The sequence below is a fragment of the Medicago sativa genome, chromosome 1 (genome assembly GCF_051527215.1).
Source record: "Medicago sativa cultivar Bolivia chromosome 1, Bolivia_mono, whole genome shotgun sequence".
In the NCBI taxonomy this organism is placed as follows: Eukaryota; Viridiplantae; Streptophyta; class Magnoliopsida; order Fabales; family Fabaceae; genus Medicago; species Medicago sativa.
The window spans coordinates 85599292-85615923 of NC_140749.1; the positions used below are offsets into that span (position 1 = coordinate 85599292).

Sequence of the window (16632 nt, forward strand, 5' to 3'; positions counted from 1 at the left end):
TGATTCTGAACACTAATCTGTGTTCTCAGCTGCTATGTATGTATAACTATATAAGCCATAGCTTGAGATAGCAACTCAAATTGAACTTATTATGTAATAGAAAAATACAGCCTCGAGGACAATGATACAAAAGAATTGCATCGAATTGCTATAGCTTAAAAAACAAATACTACATTTTATAACAGCTGGGGTTGCTATTTTGCATTGAATTGCAGGACAGCATCTTTTGTAGGTAGTGCAGGAATTGCCCCTCTCTCTGTCACGGTGATCGCACCACATACATTTGCGAAATATAGCGCTTTCTGAAGATGCTCCTCATTCTGCAACATAAAATAACTTCATCAAATTCCGAACGTTCATAACTTTTTTCTGAATAAACAACTAGAATGTGTAAAAATATCTGAATTACCTCGAAAATACTTGGGTCGGAAGCTATGTTGTAGAGAATCCCACTAACAAATGCATCTCCAGCACCAGTTGTGTCAACAGGTTTAACATTGACACCTCCAACTTTGCCCTTAAAATCCTGCACACAAATTTAGTGATCACTACTAGTTGAATGCTGGTCACTCACTTGACAAGATAGTACTGTGAATTATTGAACCTCGAAGCAAACCTTGCTCAAGTTTTACAACCTGCTATTCGTCGTCGAGTATCAAATTTGTTAATTTACATTCGTCACAACCAACATTTCAGTCCACACATCAGAATAAAGAGCAAAGAAAATAATGCAATGAGGGATTATAAAACCTCTTCAGACAATTAAAATCTGAGTTAAATAACTTTGGCAAGCTTACTTTGGTGTAATATCTACAACCCTCTGACCCTTCAGTAACAATTAGAAGTTTGAGATTAGGGTGAAAAAGCTTGTTTAATACAACATCATCATCATAAGGATCATCACCACCAGTCAAAAAAGTAATCTCCTCTTCACTGATCTGCAATAAATAAGAAAATAACACTTCAGATGGACTCCGAGAAAGAAAAAAGAATGACTTGTAATGGCATTTATAAAGCGTATTGTATAAGTAAAAAACTAGACAACTAAAATTTACCTTTATGACATCGGCTAGATCCCATATGCTCATTATACCAGTCCGAGCAGCCTCAGCTGATGGCCATAGTGCCAATCTCAAATTCGGATCATACGAGAGAATGCAATCAGAGTCTTTAGCAATTCTCAAGGCAGCAAGATGAGCTGACTTGCATGGCTCATCAATCAAACTGATGGAACCATAATGGAATATTTTAGCCTGCAATCAGTTTAAGTTAAAATTATACAGACTTAAACCAAAGGTCTTTATGGCCACATTTTATAAACAGAGATGGAAATTCAAGGTACCTTTTCAATGAGGTTATGGTCAAGCTCTGACTTATCCAGAAGCATATCAGCACTAGGATTTCGGAAAAACAAGAACTCGCGTTCGCCATCAGCTCTAAGTGTAACAAAAGCCAATGCGGTTCTGGCATCAGAATCAAACCGCATGCCAGATGTATCAACGTTATTTTGCTTTAAAATATCAGCCAACATATACCCAAATTCATCTGATCCAACCTAAAACACAGATGGTAAGGAATTAAGCTATCACTTTCTCAGCCAATATTGATTCATATTCCTAAAACTTTCTCAGCCAATATTGATTCATATTCCTAAAATTCAGAATTTCTCAGCCAACATAGATTCATATTCCTAAAATTGAGTATACTGCTACAAGAAGTATTATTCCTAGGTACAATCTACAAGTACATGATATTTCTAGGAATATTTTAAAAAATTATTTAATTCAACAATAAAAAAAGAGGAAAAAAGTATAACAGGGTGGAAATGGGATTTATAGTTGGTTAGGTATTAAAGTGATGTCTATTCCATGAGAATAGAAAATAGACGATACGAGTTAAAGATATTCCTCAAAATGAAGGAACTTTAACCAAACATGACAATGTTACATTCCCAAGCTCATTTTTTAGGGAATTTATTTGTATACTTATAAACAAACACACACAGTAGATCAAGCAAAAGTTTATTTTCTCTCTTTTATTCCTTTTTTAAAACAATCATTCAGAGAAGTGAAATCAATTTCAAATAACCTATAAGTCTATAACAATACAGATTTCTTAACTATGGATATTTGAACAAATCAAACATGGAAGGCTTGTAGATAGTAACAAAAAGCCACCTAATAAATAGACATAGATATATACCTTGCCTAGAAATGCAGATGAACCCCCCAACCTAGAGATGCCAACTGCCACGTTAGCGGGAGCACCACCAGGAGCTTTCTTGAAAGCAGGTGCTTCGGCTAGAGACACTCCACCCACTGTAGGCACAAAATCTATTAACAACTCACCAAAACAAACAACCAGTCCACTTGTTTCGTTGTACTCTCCGTTTGTGGGATCATCAGATTTACCTGCAAAACACGAATTGTGGGTTAAGAAAATTTACTGGAAGCACTACAGAAAAGTTTAAAAAAAAAAATAGGACATAATTTCATGTGAAATACCACAAAACATCCTTATGCCAATTAGTATGAAATAAAAGAATCATTTCACATGGGTAACATGACATCCAAAATAGCCAATAGCCAAACTTCATAAAGTACATGTATTTTGAATTCAACTATAACATGGAAAGCTTTACCAACCATGATGACCTTCACATGGAATTGGTGATTAGACAAACCAGTTTGTAACCTAGTTCACAACTAAATTCATTAAAGCTTAATAAAATTCAAAATTTAGACCCTTTTATTAAACTTTATCTTTCACATGTTAAATTCATCACCTAACAAGCAAGCTTAACATATAATCATCTTTTTCATAATAATCAATAATAGTGCTTTAACTTATTTTATTTTTTTGGTATGGCCAAATTATTTAGCAAGAATACATAAATTCATTCTAAAAAGAATATGATCAAAAATTTGAACCTAACTTATTCAATATTAGAAGCTCTTCTATGACAAAATTACATGTTAAAATTATGTAATTTTTTAATTACCCATTTATTTTCCTAATTCAGTGTCAAAAATTAAACCCAGCTCAAATCACATGGATCCCACAAATAACCCCACCATCAGATCTTGACATCAACTACTGTATAGAACACTATGGAAATGGTAATCACAGACACAGAGACCCCACCATTATGATTTTATTTCTATGCATGCAAGCATGGAAATCACAAGAACAAGCGCTATAAAAAGGGGTAAAATTTACTATCTGAGACAATGAAAAAAATCCAATAAAAACAGAAACCCAATATCAGAAAAATCTCAAAGATTCAATCTTTAGCTGAAAAAATCAAGTTCCAATCCAAATAACGAACGAATATACGATGAACACTAAGAAGTAAAAAAAAAAACAAAAGAAAAGAAAGATGAAAAACCTGAGGGGGTAAACTGTGCCATCTGAGGAACCAAAAAAGAGTGTTGGAACTTGGAATTGCAAATGTAGAAGAGGAAAGGCGTGTCTTTGAAGAACGAGTTGAATATGTTAGAGATTACACAATTACACAAAGAAAGAAGGAAGGGATCATGCAATGCAATGAAGAGGTAAATGAGTTGATTTTAAAAGCTTGGAAATTTGTATTCTTCTATTCAAAAGGGAAGATTCGATGATGTGAAGTTGTAAGCAAAAAACAGGATGCTATTTTTTTTCCTTATAGAACATAAATCATTTTTCTCATTAAATAACTCTTTTAAGGGTTTTAGTTATATTATTTTTCAACTCAATCACTATCTTGGCCCTTAAAATTGTAGGATTATAAATTACTCTCTTAGGCTTATAAAACTGCAACTTGATCCTTTAAATTAATGAACAATTGTCGACTTTAGTCATTTTACTAATTCATTATTACCATTAGATATAGGGAAAATTACAATGACCTCCCCTGAAGTTTGTTCAAACGACACAAACTTCCCCTCTAATTTTCTAGTAGACACTAACCTCCCTTAAAGTCTTTTAAAATAGATGGATACCTCCCTTAAGAACATACCACTGTTTGTTTAGTTTAACACTCAAAACATCTTTTCCGTTAGACTTGTAACCAAGCTTCAGTCTCAACTAGAAGATAATGGCAGCTCATGTTTCCGACATTTAGATTCTCTGGCCACGTCTCTCCACCTTCGTAATGAAGTTCTTTCGATTTCTTTGCCTTTGATACTGTCATCGGCTTCAGAATAACACTTACTGCAAGTAACTCATCACGTTGTTATTTTCCATTTATCACTTCTTTCATTACAACCACAGTCGATTTCGATCAAGATATCTCGGTATTGTGTGTGTGTCTCATGTATCTTGGTGGCTTTAGAATCAACAAAGTCTCGCCAATCATTCTACAACATGTCCCCTCTCGTGAGCAACATAGGGGTTTATCTTGATGGGTCTTTTTCTGACAGAATATCTCTAGAGGTAGTTTGAATTTTGAAGATGGGTCGTTTACTCATTTAATATATTCAAAAGTCAGACTCATCTCTTTTTTTCTTCGTTCCCTTTGGCTTGTACTTTGAGTTGTTGGTATATTATGATCAGGTGACTTGTTGTTGTGGCGTCTACAATGAGTGTTGTTTTCTGGCAATGATGAACCTAGATTGGATTGAGGTCGTGGTACAATGGATGAATTTATTGTTGAAATAGATGAAAATCATTTTTTTAATTAAAAATGAAGCATTTTTATTTGTTTTAACGGAAGGTGGATGGAGACTAACGGTAAGGGGTGTTGTTGCTATGTAAAAAAATAGAGGGAAAGTTGGATATATTTACATAAACCTCAAGGGAGGTTTGTGTAATTTCCCCTTAAATATATATATATATATATATATATATATATATATATATATATATATATATATATATATAGAGACCTAAACTTATAGATCTAAATAATAATGAAATGAAAAGGAAATCGTGAACTTATCTCAGTTGATAAGGATAATGCATAATATATGCAATGTCTGGGGTTCGAATCCCAGATATCACCAAAAAAAAAATAATAAAGAAAAGGATAGACATAATTTATAAGACCATCTCTAACGGGAGGGTCTTAACCATTTAAGATTTGGTACCTATTAGGTACCCCCATTGGAGAGAATCTTTTTCATCGTCTTATAAGACCCGGGGTCTTACTTAAGACCCCCACTTTTAAGCGGGACCCTCACTCTTTTAATATTAAAAAATTGAAATGTAATGATTTAATAAAGAAAAGGATAGACATAATTTATAAGACCATCTCTAACGGGAGGGTCTTAACCATTTAAGATTCGGTACCTATTAGGTACCCCCATTGGAGAGAATCTTTTTCATGGTCTTATAAGACCCGGGGTCTTACTTAAGACCCCCACTTTTAAGCGGGACCCTCACTCTTTTAATATTAAAAAATTGAAATGTAATGATTTAAAATTATTGATAATTGATTAGTGGGTCCCATTTAAGAAATTTTTTTGAGATGCTGGGTTGGAAGGATTGAGTTCTTATTAGGTACTACTATTAAAAAATTATAAATAAATGATGTGTACATGTGAGACACATTTAACAACCCAAAAATGGATGTCTCCATTGTGGATGCTCTAAAGCTGCTTTGTTGTGGTAGAAGCGACCCCGCAATCAAATATTATAATTGATTGCAAGGCTCTTGATTAGATGTATTATAACAAGGCGTTGATTTGAATGGTTTTAACATGGCTTTCTATAAACATTTTTTGGATTAGTACTAGGGGAAGATGTTTGTGACTTGCAATAATTAGTTCTATATGGATCTGTTTGGTAAACCCAAAAAAAGAGCTTTTAGCTTTTAGCTTTTAGTTTATAAGCTCATTTGACAAAAAAAGCTCTGTTTGGTAACACTTTAGCTCTGTTTGGTACAACGAGCTTATAGCTTATTTCAGGAGCTTATAAGCTATTTTTCAGAAGCTACTTCAAGTAGCTTTTGAGCTTATAGCTTTTAGCTTCTCATTTTTTCTTCCATATTTACCCTTATTATTCAAAGCAAAAGCTATCAGCTAATTTTACCAAACACTTCAACTAGCTTATCAGCTAAAAGCTATCAGCTAGCTTATCAGCTAAAAGCTAGCTTATCAGCTATCAGCTAATTTTACCAAACAGAGCCATAGTTTCTTATTCTTTGTTGATTAATAAAGATATGTGAGACATTTCCATGTGGAGGATTACAATATAGAGACCCTCTCTTCCTTTACATATGTTTTGTTTGTGGTAAGAGATATTGATTTCTTTGTTTACTACTCGTTTATTTGAAGATGATTTTTTTTTTTTTTCAAGATCATCAAGAGAATCATTTGTTCTAAAGACAATTATGGAGACCTATCAAGAAGATTTTAGTCAATATATACATATTTTGAAGTCAGTATCCAACTCATTATTGATGTTAGACTTGGAGAAGATTATGATATAAAGGAACCAATAAAATGGATGTTGGAACTTAGTATGAAAATTGTTATTTTTGAGATGGACGTCAAGTTGGCTGTGAATGATGTGCAAAAACGTAATTGATTTTTTAAATATTTTTATTTATTTATAAAAGAAACTTGGTTTATTTTTATTATATGCATCAATGAATAATTAACAGAGGTAGGAAATAGATTCCCCCCAATCCCATTGTAAAAAAAAGGGGAAATAGATTCCCCTCATTTATTCATATCTTAAGAAAATTGAATATAATTACCATTGTTGAAATCTTAATCAATCAACTTTAGACCAACATGGCAACATCATTTTGGTTTGAGTGATAATGAGCGCAGATCCCTTAAATAATATCTCAGATTTGAGTTTTATAGATAGATTATCCAATAATTGAAGGAGAAACTTACTTAAATCTCTTGTTACAGATAGTGGTCGTATATAGAAGTTAAATACTTTAGGACATAATTTGTTCTTTACCTACAAGCAGAAATTAAAACCATTTTCTTGACTATGTATCAAATACGCCCTATCTATAATTACATGTTAGTTTGTATAACCATAAACTTCTTATCAATCTACTCCTCCATCAAACCACACTTGTTTAGTTTTTCATGTCTTCAAACTCTATATCTTTGTTATAAATGTGATGTGATGTTCCTTTGGCTTTCCCAGCTCTAGTTGTATACTGTTTTGTATCCTTAAACCATCTTTATAACTACTACACAAGGTGGATTGATTATTATGAGAAAAATAGACCCATCAAATTTTATTTTATCATCGTTTTGCAAATAGACACAGAGGTTAATATGTACACCACCAATTCTGGCATTGGGTTGGCTAGCTAGCTAGCTACAAATACATAATACAATTGAGACTACAATTTCATGCTGGAATTCTGGAAGAAGAAAAAAAATCCCTATTATAAATTAAACCAAATAGGCTCTTATCAGTGAGTATTTTTAGGCATAAATGAAAATTCAAATATTCATCCATCCAAAGTTCTTGTTGCGACTGCTTTGTCCTATGTCAGTCCTTGTATCTGTTGCCTGTCTTTTTGAAGCATCTTGTAGGTGCAGAAACCGCCTGTAACATATTACGCATAAGTCTATATTATATCTGTATTTTAAAATAACTCGATTCTTATTGTATGTTGGTATAAAATTAATTTACATTGATAATGCATCTCATTTTCTCTTTTAATTAAAAGTTTTTGCATTTTTAGCATATGTATGTTCACATGTTTATGTTGTTGCTAAAAAGTAAAAGTGAAAAAAGAAAATACACACCCTGTTGTCACATGTTCAAACGGATTGGCTTGTGCATCAAGCAAATTGGTAATGATATTGTTGTTACTCGAGACGGTGGAATCCGTAGAATTGTCACAAATCTTGGTGTTTATATCTCTATCCTGGAATAAAGTAGCAATGTTTGGAAATTAATGCATACAAATTAATAAAAGGTCACATGAAATCAAGAATTCGAAATATATATACAGCATTCTCTCAAATATATATATATAATGACAATATAATTGATACCTTGGATTCTAATTGTTTGTTGACCTCCTCCACCTTGTGCACCTGCCAATATTTAAATAATGAGAGCTAATTAAAGATTGGTTATGAAATTAAAAATATCCATCTTTCTCTACTCAATTTCATTAGAATAAATGTGAGTTAGAAGTCTCACATTGTTTATAAAATTGAAGGTTGAATACTTTATAAATGTGAGAAACCAAAAATAAAATAATTACATACCTCCTCCCGTAATTCATCAACTCTTTCCATCAGCTTTTGCATCTGAAATTAAAATAACCACATTATCTACACAATTGGTTTGTTCCATTTCAGTCAGAGTTTATATAGTCAAAAAATATATATACTTGGTGTTTTCGAGCTTGAGCAAGCGTTCTCTCCAATTGTTTCTCTAAACTTTGCAAATCTTTTATGCTAAGTGCATTGATTTCTTCCCCCAAAAAATTCCTTAAAAACAAAAAGAGTGTAAAGTAGTGTCCCAGCTAGCATCTTAAACTTCACAAAAAAAAAAAAATTGTCTTATCAGTATCAATACCTTTGTGTCCGGGCAAGAGATTCATGCTTGACTCTGAGCATCAAAAGCTCCTGGTATAAGCCCTGTAATGCACGAAAATGTTCAGAGTAAATTGCTATTCTATTTCAACAAAAAAAAAAGCGAGTAAATTGCTATTTATGAAGCACCCGATTTATGAAAATAAGCATAATCAACTTAATTTGTTACATGGGAGAAAGAAGAGAAAACCTGTGACTCATGTTCTCCTAAGTCACCATTCTCAGACATATTGTTGAAGCAACATTGACGATACTTCTCAATGATTTTGTTCAAGCTGATCAGAATGAACAAGGTATATCAATTATATTGGTTAGTACCATATAATTTTGACTTGAGTTAAATTATTGAAATAAACCGTGAAACAAAAAAAAAAAAAAAGATAATACGTTATAAAAATATAGGGACTAACAACTGCATTCTCGCCCGTTGAATAAAACTAACATCATTGTTTGTATTACAACAAGAGGAATGTTAAAATGCACCCTTATAGTTAAGGCACTTGTTAGTGCATTAAATATAGAAATTTCTTATTGAAAACTTTGTACATTCTTCAAAAAGTTGAAAATTACTTTTTTCAATTATAATTACTATTTGTAAAAATCTTTAACATGTGCTCTTAGAATATAAGCTAGTATGATCCTTAGAACATCTCCAATGACAAATTTGTAAGAAACTCAAATTTAATTTTATAACCGCTATTAAGTTACTCCCACAAATCCACCTCAAACTTACACAACTCAAACACATTTTGATGTTAAAGTCTAACTAAATGGTTGAGTTTAAGTAGTTAGTAAAACTTCATTAAGGTCAAATTATCTTGGAATATTATAGTTCAATCCATGACTAAAATAATCCTTTTTATCGTACTCTACTTGTTTTTTGTCAAAAAAAAAAAAAATACTCTACTAGCTATTCTAGTCAAGGATGTCAATGGGTGGGGTGGGGAGGAGACAAGGAGTACATCTATGTTTCCTCTCTCGCCACTTAAATTGTCCCTCATCCTCATCCCCATTCCCCGTCTTGGAGAGTTTTTCCTCCCTGTCCTCACCCCCGCACATCACCACGGTCCCACAGAGATCCATCGGCATGTAAAAATAACTAAATTTATATTATTTTAAAAAAATTAAAATTTAACATTAAAACAAATATAATATAATTAAGGCAAAAAAAAAATTAAAATTTAACATTAAAACAAATATAATATAATTAAGGCATTACAGTAAACATTACATATAAAAAAATTGCGTAAAATGATAAATAAATATAACATAGGAAATATTTGTATATACCAATATAAAATATATTATACTGAATTGCTCGGGGACGAGTCTCCATGTATCGGGGGGTATGATCGTGTCCCTGCACTATTATCAGAGAATACTTTCTCCCCCATCCCCAATAGAAAAAAATTCTCCGTCTACGTAACTTCAAATTTGATGGTACCCGCTTAGATCCCCATTCAGAGATGAAATTGACACCCCTAATTCCAATCTCAAATAAAGATAAAAAAAAAAAAAAAAAAAGTGCATACTTTTTTAAAATATAATTAAGCTAATATGACTACTTTTGATATAAAGACTCATATCCTAAAATACTACTCTTTAATTTATATATATTTTATTTTTTTAGTGACATTTCATTCTTATGAAACAAATTTTTATGATGGGTACCATTTTTTTTGTTGCAAGAAGATTAATTATATTTACTGAATTTCTTAATGTGTGAAATTAGTTTACTTATAACCAAGACAAGAAGGAATAACTTAGTCAAATGATGAGTGAATGTTGCTAGAACTATCAAGTGGTTGTGCTTTGCCAAACAAGTTGTCTTCTTGAATGACCAATCCACCGGCCGGTAGCTTTTACCTTATGATATTTCTCTTGGCAAACAAAAATGCGCTAAACAGATAATTTTACAACCCCTAGAATATTTTTAATTATGACCAAGCTTGTATTTAAAAAACTAACGAAGAGATAAAAAATTGCTTAAAGATATATATATTAAAAGAAAATGAATTGCTCACTCTGTGGTACTGTATTGAAAAAGCTTGCCAAGACCGGAGAAAATGATAAGAGCAACCTCAGCATCACATAACACAGAAAGTTCAAAGGCTTTCTTCAACAAACCACTTCTTCTCTTTGAAAATGTTACTTGTCTATTGATCTTGTTATGTATTCTCTCCATTACCACCTTCCGTCTTCCCATTTTGCTTTCTCTCTCTCACTCTCTGACCAACTGCAGAAAACGACACATGTATATATAACTAAATATTGAACACCTTTTTCGGTGTTATCATATCCTGATGCTGATAGGGAAACATCGCATGTAGAAACAAAAGTGTAATATTTATTTTGGAAAGAAAAGCCCTTAAATTTATTATCTAGGAAATGTTAACAAATGTATCCGAATATTTTTTTAAAGATGTTAAATAATAAGTTTTTATAAAATGTTGTGTATTCAATATATTAAATATTGAAACTAGTAATATATTAGTCGTTTAAGCGTCCAATTCCATTAATAGAACCGACTCAAAACTTCTAATCAAACACATATTTTTACAATTAGGCAAAACTCTTAAACGATGCCTCTTTATTTCCTCCTAAACTACTTACTAGTAGTTACTACTAGTGCTCTTTATCGGGGCATTCATACCCACCAAAGTTGACCAATGAATTTTGCGGGTAGTGGATACTAATACTTAGGTGACATTGTGGTTGGTGACATTAGTCAACCATAATGTCACAAGTGTTTTTTTTCTCTCTCACTTTTATAAGATTTTTTTTTGTCATTTTGTATACTTGTCATTGTGGTTGGTCAATGCCACAATATCACCAATAATGTCACGTAAGTGCTACCCGAATTTTACCATCACCAAAAAAAGTTGATTGATGAAAGGAGTAATATACGTGATTTGCTTTTTCTTTCATGTGTGAAACACTTATTAGGATATTTGTATTATGGTATTTACCCTAACCTTCCCTAGTAGGAGATGACGCTGATATGCTCCTGATCAGTGGAGCAATGTTCATAGAATTTTGAACATGAAGCTACATGTTACTGTAGATGCCGTTAGTCTATGTTTGTTCTTGTTGTGTTGTGTGAATGTGGCTCCCATCTCTCACGGACACCAAGTCGAATCAATCAATTCTAGTACTACTAGTGGTACTTTTCAATTTTCTTCTCCTTTACATATATTCATTCATGATATATTAACCTACATGTAGGACGTAGGATATTTATTATCTTCTAGTTAATTGGCCATGTTTCAGAACCTCATTGGCTACTTCACTTCGTACCATGGTAATGATTCGTTGGTATAGTATTTAAATGTTGTTGATCCATTAGGGTGTCGACACATTTCAATGCCCACAAGGGTTGCTAATAAGATGACACTTTTTTGTTTGATGTAAGTATGGCCACGTTCCATAGCCTCAGCCGACTGGATAGTGACAGTATATAATTATGTGTGTGCATTGAGAGAGAGTTTTAAGAACAGGACCGAACCTTGGATTGTGCAAACCGCTAAATGGAATTGAGCCACCTCAAGATGTGGATCTAAAAAAAAAATTATAGTCTAAGGCTCTGTTTGGTAAAATTAGCTGATAGCTGATAAGTTAGCTGATAAGCTAGCTGATAGCTTTTAGCCGATAAGCTAGCTGATAGCTTTTAGCTGATAAGCTAGTTGAAGTGTTTGGTAAAATTGGCTGATAGCTTTTGCTTTGAATAATAAGGGTAAATATGGAAGAAAAAATGAGAAGCTAAAAGCTATAAGCTCAAAAGCTACTTGAAGTAGCTTCTGAAAAATAGCTTATAAGCTCCTGAAATAAGCTATAAGCTCGTTGTACCAAATAGAGCTAAAGTGTTACCAAACAGAGCTTTTTTTGTCAAATGAGCTTATAGGCTAAAAGCTAAGAGCTAAAAGCTCTTTTTTTGGGTTTACCAAACAGAGCCTAATAGTACTACTCCCTCCGTCCAGTTTTATCTGAGCCAGTTTGATTTTTCACAAAGATTAAGAAAAATATATAAATAAAGGGGAAAGTGAAATATATTGTATTGGGAATGATGAAAGTAGTATTAATTAGAGTTATATTGTATTGGGAGTGATGAAAGTTGTATTGAAAATTGAAATGACTCAGTTATTTTGAGACACTTTTTTTTAGAAAATGGGTCAGATATTCCGGGACGGAGGGAGTACTAAATGTTAGGTGAGTGTTTTTTTGGGAGGATGGTTTGAGGTTCATCTTACAATTAAATGTAGAAAAATTCACTTCGTTAAGTTCAACATCAAAAATCCAAAATAAAAAATTTGAAAAAAGACTCAACATTTGAAAAAAGAACCAATAAAAAATTTCATTTTAAGAACACATTGTTTAATCATTTTTAACGGCAACAACTGAAGTTGAAATAAATTATGTTTTTTTTTTTATGGGTATTTTGATTGTTTTAACATCAACATTGTTTTCTCCACACAATTTCAATTCTTACCCAAAAAATAACCAAAATACACTTCAACAAAACAATCATTTTTCAGCTTCAGTTGTTAATTATCAGATCGGTTGTTAAAAAATGAACCTTTTACTCCCTCCGTCCCGGAATAACTGACCCATTTTCTAAAAAAAAGTGTCCCAAAATAACTGACCCATTTCAATTTTCAATACAACTTTCATCATTCCCAATACAATATAACACTAAATAATACTACTTTTATCATTCCCAATACAATATATTCCACTTTCCCCTTTATTTATACATTTTTCTTAATATGTGTGAAAAACAAAATTGTGTCAATTAAATTGGGACGGAGGTAGTACTTTTTAAGGTGCATTTCAACTAACTATTTTTTTTTTTATTTTTAAAAGAGAATAAAAGGAGCAACATGTGTTTTTTGTTCTTTTTTAACTGGTGAAGTGAATTTTTTTAGGCAACATGTGTTTTTTGTTCTTTTTTAACTGGTGAAGTGAATTTTTTTAGTTTTGTGTTTATCTAATGGTATTTAATAGTTGTTAAAGATGTCCTCCCGGTGCCAATTTGGGTTGCTTAATTTAGCTTCTTCAAAAAAAATAGTTGTTAAAGATGATGTTTAATCTAGTAATTCGATTGATGGAGAAGAATGGTAATCATGGTGAAGATTTTGTTGCTTTAAAGATTGGTGGGATTATGGATCAGAGGAGGATTAGAGTTTTTTCAAGGTTGTTGGAATGAAGATCCAATGATATACAATGGTTGAGGAGGGGAATGGTGATGATGATGGAAATGGAGATATGTCTATTTATTCTACTTTCCTATAATGGGAATGGTGAGGATGAAGGGGATGAAAATTGCTAGGGTTAGGGTTTATTTTATAGATGATTACTAATTTACTGAATAATTTATAATTTCTTATTCTTATTAAATAGGTTTATTTGATAGTTTTTTTTTTTTGGAAAGAGGTTAGGGTTTTTTTTTTTTATTTGATAGTTTTAAGATATTTAATAAAAATATGGTTACTAATAATGTAAAGGTTTTAATATGTTTTTATAAATATGTCAACTTTACATTTTAGTCCCTATAAAAAATTTCTTCAACTTTTAGTCCCCAAAAGTTTTTCATCTTTACTTTTGGTCCCTCCTTTAAAGTAAACTCATATGTAGAATTCATATTTTTGGATAAAATTTTGCACAAAAATTTATAATATTATAAGAATCTCTCCAAAAAAAATAGAATTTTTTAACAAAACATGAATTAAATATGTACTTTTATATTTTTGGCGGTTAAAAACTCATATTTAATTTATGTTTTGTTTAAAAATTCTAATTTTTTTTTGAGAGATTTTTACAATATTTTACACATTTCTGCACAGTTTCATTAAAAAATACAAAAATTTACTTAAAAGCAGAGACCAAAAGTAGTGATTGAAAATTGTATAGGGGCTAAAAGTTGAAAGAAAATTTTAGAGGAATTAAAACGAAAAGTTGGTATATTTACAGGGAATAAAAACATATTTAACCCATAATATAAAACTAACATCAATGCCAAGTTATGTAGTATGTGAATGGCAAACAAATAAAAAATGTCCACGTGCATGATAGTTTATAAAAGTTATAAAATTTAATATTTAGTACTTACGTGCAAGATCACTACCCTTAATTCCATCTCCGATATCCGCAGTACTACATCTCCTGACAAGTATTTGGGTTTTCCTCTCATTAAAGGCCGCCCCAAGAAAGATGATTTTCTCTTTATAATTAAGAAAATGCAAACAAGATTATCTTCTTGGAAGAATAAGCTCCTCAACAAACCGGGTAGACTTGCTTTAACTTCTTCTGTTTTATCTTCTATTCCTTCTTACTATATGCAGATAAATTGGCTTCCTCAAAGTATTTGTGATAGCATTGATCAAACAACAAGAAATTTCATTTGGCGAGGCTCAAATGGCAAAGGTATTCACTTGGTTGGTTGGGAAAAAATTGCTAAGCCTAAAATCATGGGTGGCTTGGGAATTCGCACAGCTAGAAGAACTAACGTTTGTCTCCTCGGTAAATTAGTTTGGGACATGATTCAGCATTCTACAAAATTATGGGTTCAACTTCTTTCTTATTTATAAGTACTTAACCGCCCCCCACTTTCTTCTTGCCACCGCTCATCCGAGTTGCTCCCCTACTTGGGTAGCCATCATCCGTTCTAAAAACATTCTCTCTGATGGCTTCTCTTGGAGGCATGGTAACGATGCTTCATCCTTTTGGTTCTCTAATTGGAACTTGACAGGTATTCTAGCCACTGATGTCCCGTTTGTCGATATTCATGATCTTCACCTAACCGTCAAGGATGTTCTCAATAGCCCAGTTCCCCACACTAATATTCTCTACACCATGTTACCTCCCGAGGTTGCTAACAATATAAACAACCTCAATGCTCGGTTTAATGAAGCAATCGAAGACTCTGCCATTTGGTCCAGCAACAAAAATGGAGCCTACACAACAAAAAAAGGTTACGAATGGCTTCTCTACCAATCTATGGTTAGTACTAATGCCATTCCCCCTCATTCTTGGTCTTGGATTTGGAAATTGCATCTCCCGGAAAAGTACAAATTCCTTGTCTGGTTGGCCTGTCATGATGCTGTCCCAACACTTTCTTTATTAAGTCACATGAATATCTCCCATTCTGCCTTGTGTACTCGTTACGGTCAGCATGATGAGACCCTTCTTCACTGCATCCGCGACTGCCTGCACTCTTCTAAAGTTTGACGACATATTGGTTTCGGCACTGATGAGTTCTTCGTCAAAAATAACACGCATGCTTGGTTTAAAAATGGTCTTACGGGTCCTCTTTCTCTCGCCTTCTCTGCTGGTCTTTGGTGGGTGTGGCATCATCGCAACCTTATGTGCCTCAACAATGAAGAGTGGTCTCTTACTCGCCTTGCTTTCAATATTCACAATTCCATTGCTGTTAACTGCACCTCCTTCCCTCATTCTTCTCATGCTGCGGACGTGGATAGTGTAGTTAAATGGAATTGTTGTAATCATAATTGTTACATTCTCAATGTCGACGGGAGTTGTCTTGGAAATCCTCAAAGATCCGGTTTTGGTGGCCTCCTTAGAAACCACGCTGGTGGCTTTATCTCTGGCTTCTTCAGATACATTGCTAACTCTGATGATATTCTTCTTGCTGAGCTTTCTGCCATTTTCAATGGTTTACACATGGTTAGAGCTTTGGGTATTACTAATTTTGTGTGCTATTCAGACTCCCTCCATTCTGTTAGTCGCATAAATGGGTCTCCCTTGAAGTTTCATATCTATGCCACCCTTATTCAAGATATCAAGGACATGCTCAACCTCAGCAATACTCCTGTTTTACACACTCTTCGTGAAGGGAATTATTGTGCTGATTTTCTTGCTAAGTTAGGAGCTGCTTCAAATTCTGTGTTGACTACTTATGTTTCACCTCCGGAAGGGTTGTTACTGCTCATTAAGAATGATGCTTGGGGAACCTATTTCCCCAGGGGTTAGCTAGTTTCGTCCCTTTTCTTGTTGTTTTTCTGTCCGTTTCTTTTTCTGTTCTTTTCCCTTGTAACCAAAAAAAAAACCTTTAAACAAAAGAATAAACTTTTAGTTTCGTTCCGTCATAAAAGACCAAAGAAATATATGGAAA

General features: G+C 32.8%; 3 protein-coding genes across 4 annotated transcripts; 1 reads left to right on the forward strand and 2 right to left on the reverse strand.

Annotated features, from left to right (window-relative positions):
- Window positions 1–4594, reverse strand: LOC146958510 (pfkB-like carbohydrate kinase family protein). 2 transcript variants are annotated; one of them, XM_085740032.1, is made up of 7 exons: window positions 3389–4594; window positions 2203–2411; window positions 1343–1555; window positions 1056–1253; window positions 798–938; window positions 410–526; window positions 1–320 (listed from the first exon to the last, which is right to left on the reverse strand). In XM_085740032.1, exons 1-7 carry the CDS (start codon window positions 3408–3410, stop codon window positions 195–197), a joined length of 1026 nt encoding a protein of 341 aa, XP_085596158.1. In that variant the 5' UTR covers window positions 3411–4594; the 3' UTR covers window positions 1–194. The 2 variants fall into 2 exon arrangements, with proteins under 2 accessions (XP_085596158.1, XP_085596159.1); XM_085740033.1 differs by lacking the exon at window positions 3389–4594 and adding an exon at window positions 2505–2774.
- A 2559-nt stretch (window positions 4595–7153) lies between these two features.
- On the reverse strand, window positions 7154–10935 carry LOC146958511 (MADS-box transcription factor 17-like). Its single transcript, XM_085740034.1, has 8 exons — window positions 10529–10935; window positions 8695–8779; window positions 8488–8549; window positions 8300–8399; window positions 8175–8216; window positions 7956–7997; window positions 7704–7825; window positions 7154–7500 (listed from the first exon to the last, which is right to left on the reverse strand). The coding sequence occupies exons 1-8, from the start codon at window positions 10708–10710 to the stop codon at window positions 7395–7397; spliced, it is 741 nt and encodes a 246-aa protein (XP_085596160.1). The 5' UTR covers window positions 10711–10935; the 3' UTR covers window positions 7154–7394.
- Window positions 10936–14737: 3802 nt separating this feature from the next.
- Window positions 14738–16490, forward strand: LOC146958512 (uncharacterized). The gene is made up of 3 exons (XM_085752216.1): window positions 14738–15020; window positions 15250–15500; window positions 15756–16490. The coding sequence occupies exons 1-3, from the start codon at window positions 14738–14740 to the stop codon at window positions 16488–16490; spliced, it is 1269 nt and encodes a 422-aa protein (XP_085608342.1).
- Window positions 16491–16632: the final 142 nt, after the last annotated feature.

Excerpts from the sequence above, each read along its gene's own strand:
- LOC146958512 (XM_085752216.1), top strand. The coding sequence starts at position 14,738 with ATGCAAACAAGATTATCTTCTTGGAAGAATAAGCTCCTCAACAAACCG. Across the intron at positions 15,021-15,249 it reads AACTAACGTTTGTCTCCTCG|GTATTCTAGCCACTGATGTC; the intron begins GTAAATTAGTTT and ends GGAACTTGACAG. Across the intron at positions 15,501-15,755 it reads GGCTTCTCTACCAATCTATG|TTCTTCGTCAAAAATAACAC; the intron begins GTTAGTACTAAT and ends GGCACTGATGAG.
- LOC146958510 (XM_085740032.1), bottom strand. The coding sequence starts at position 3,410 with ATGGCACAGTTTACCCCCTCAG. Across the intron at positions 2,412-3,388 it reads GGCACAGTTTACCCCCTCAG|GTAAATCTGATGATCCCACA; the intron begins GTTTTTCATCTT and ends CGTGTTTTGCAG. Across the intron at positions 939-1,055 it reads ATCTAGCCGATGTCATAAAG|ATCAGTGAAGAGGAGATTAC; the intron begins GTAAATTTTAGT and ends TATTTATTGCAG.
- LOC146958511 (XM_085740034.1), bottom strand. The coding sequence starts at position 10,710 with ATGGGAAGACGGAAGGTGGTAATGGAGAGAATACATAACAAGATCAAT. Across the intron at positions 8,780-10,528 it reads TTTCAATACAGTACCACAGA|CTTGAACAAAATCATTGAGA; the intron begins GTGAGCAATTCA and ends CATTCTGATCAG. Across the intron at positions 8,400-8,487 it reads TCTCTTGCCCGGACACAAAG|GAATTTTTTGGGGGAAGAAA; the intron begins GTATTGATACTG and ends TTTGTTTTTAAG.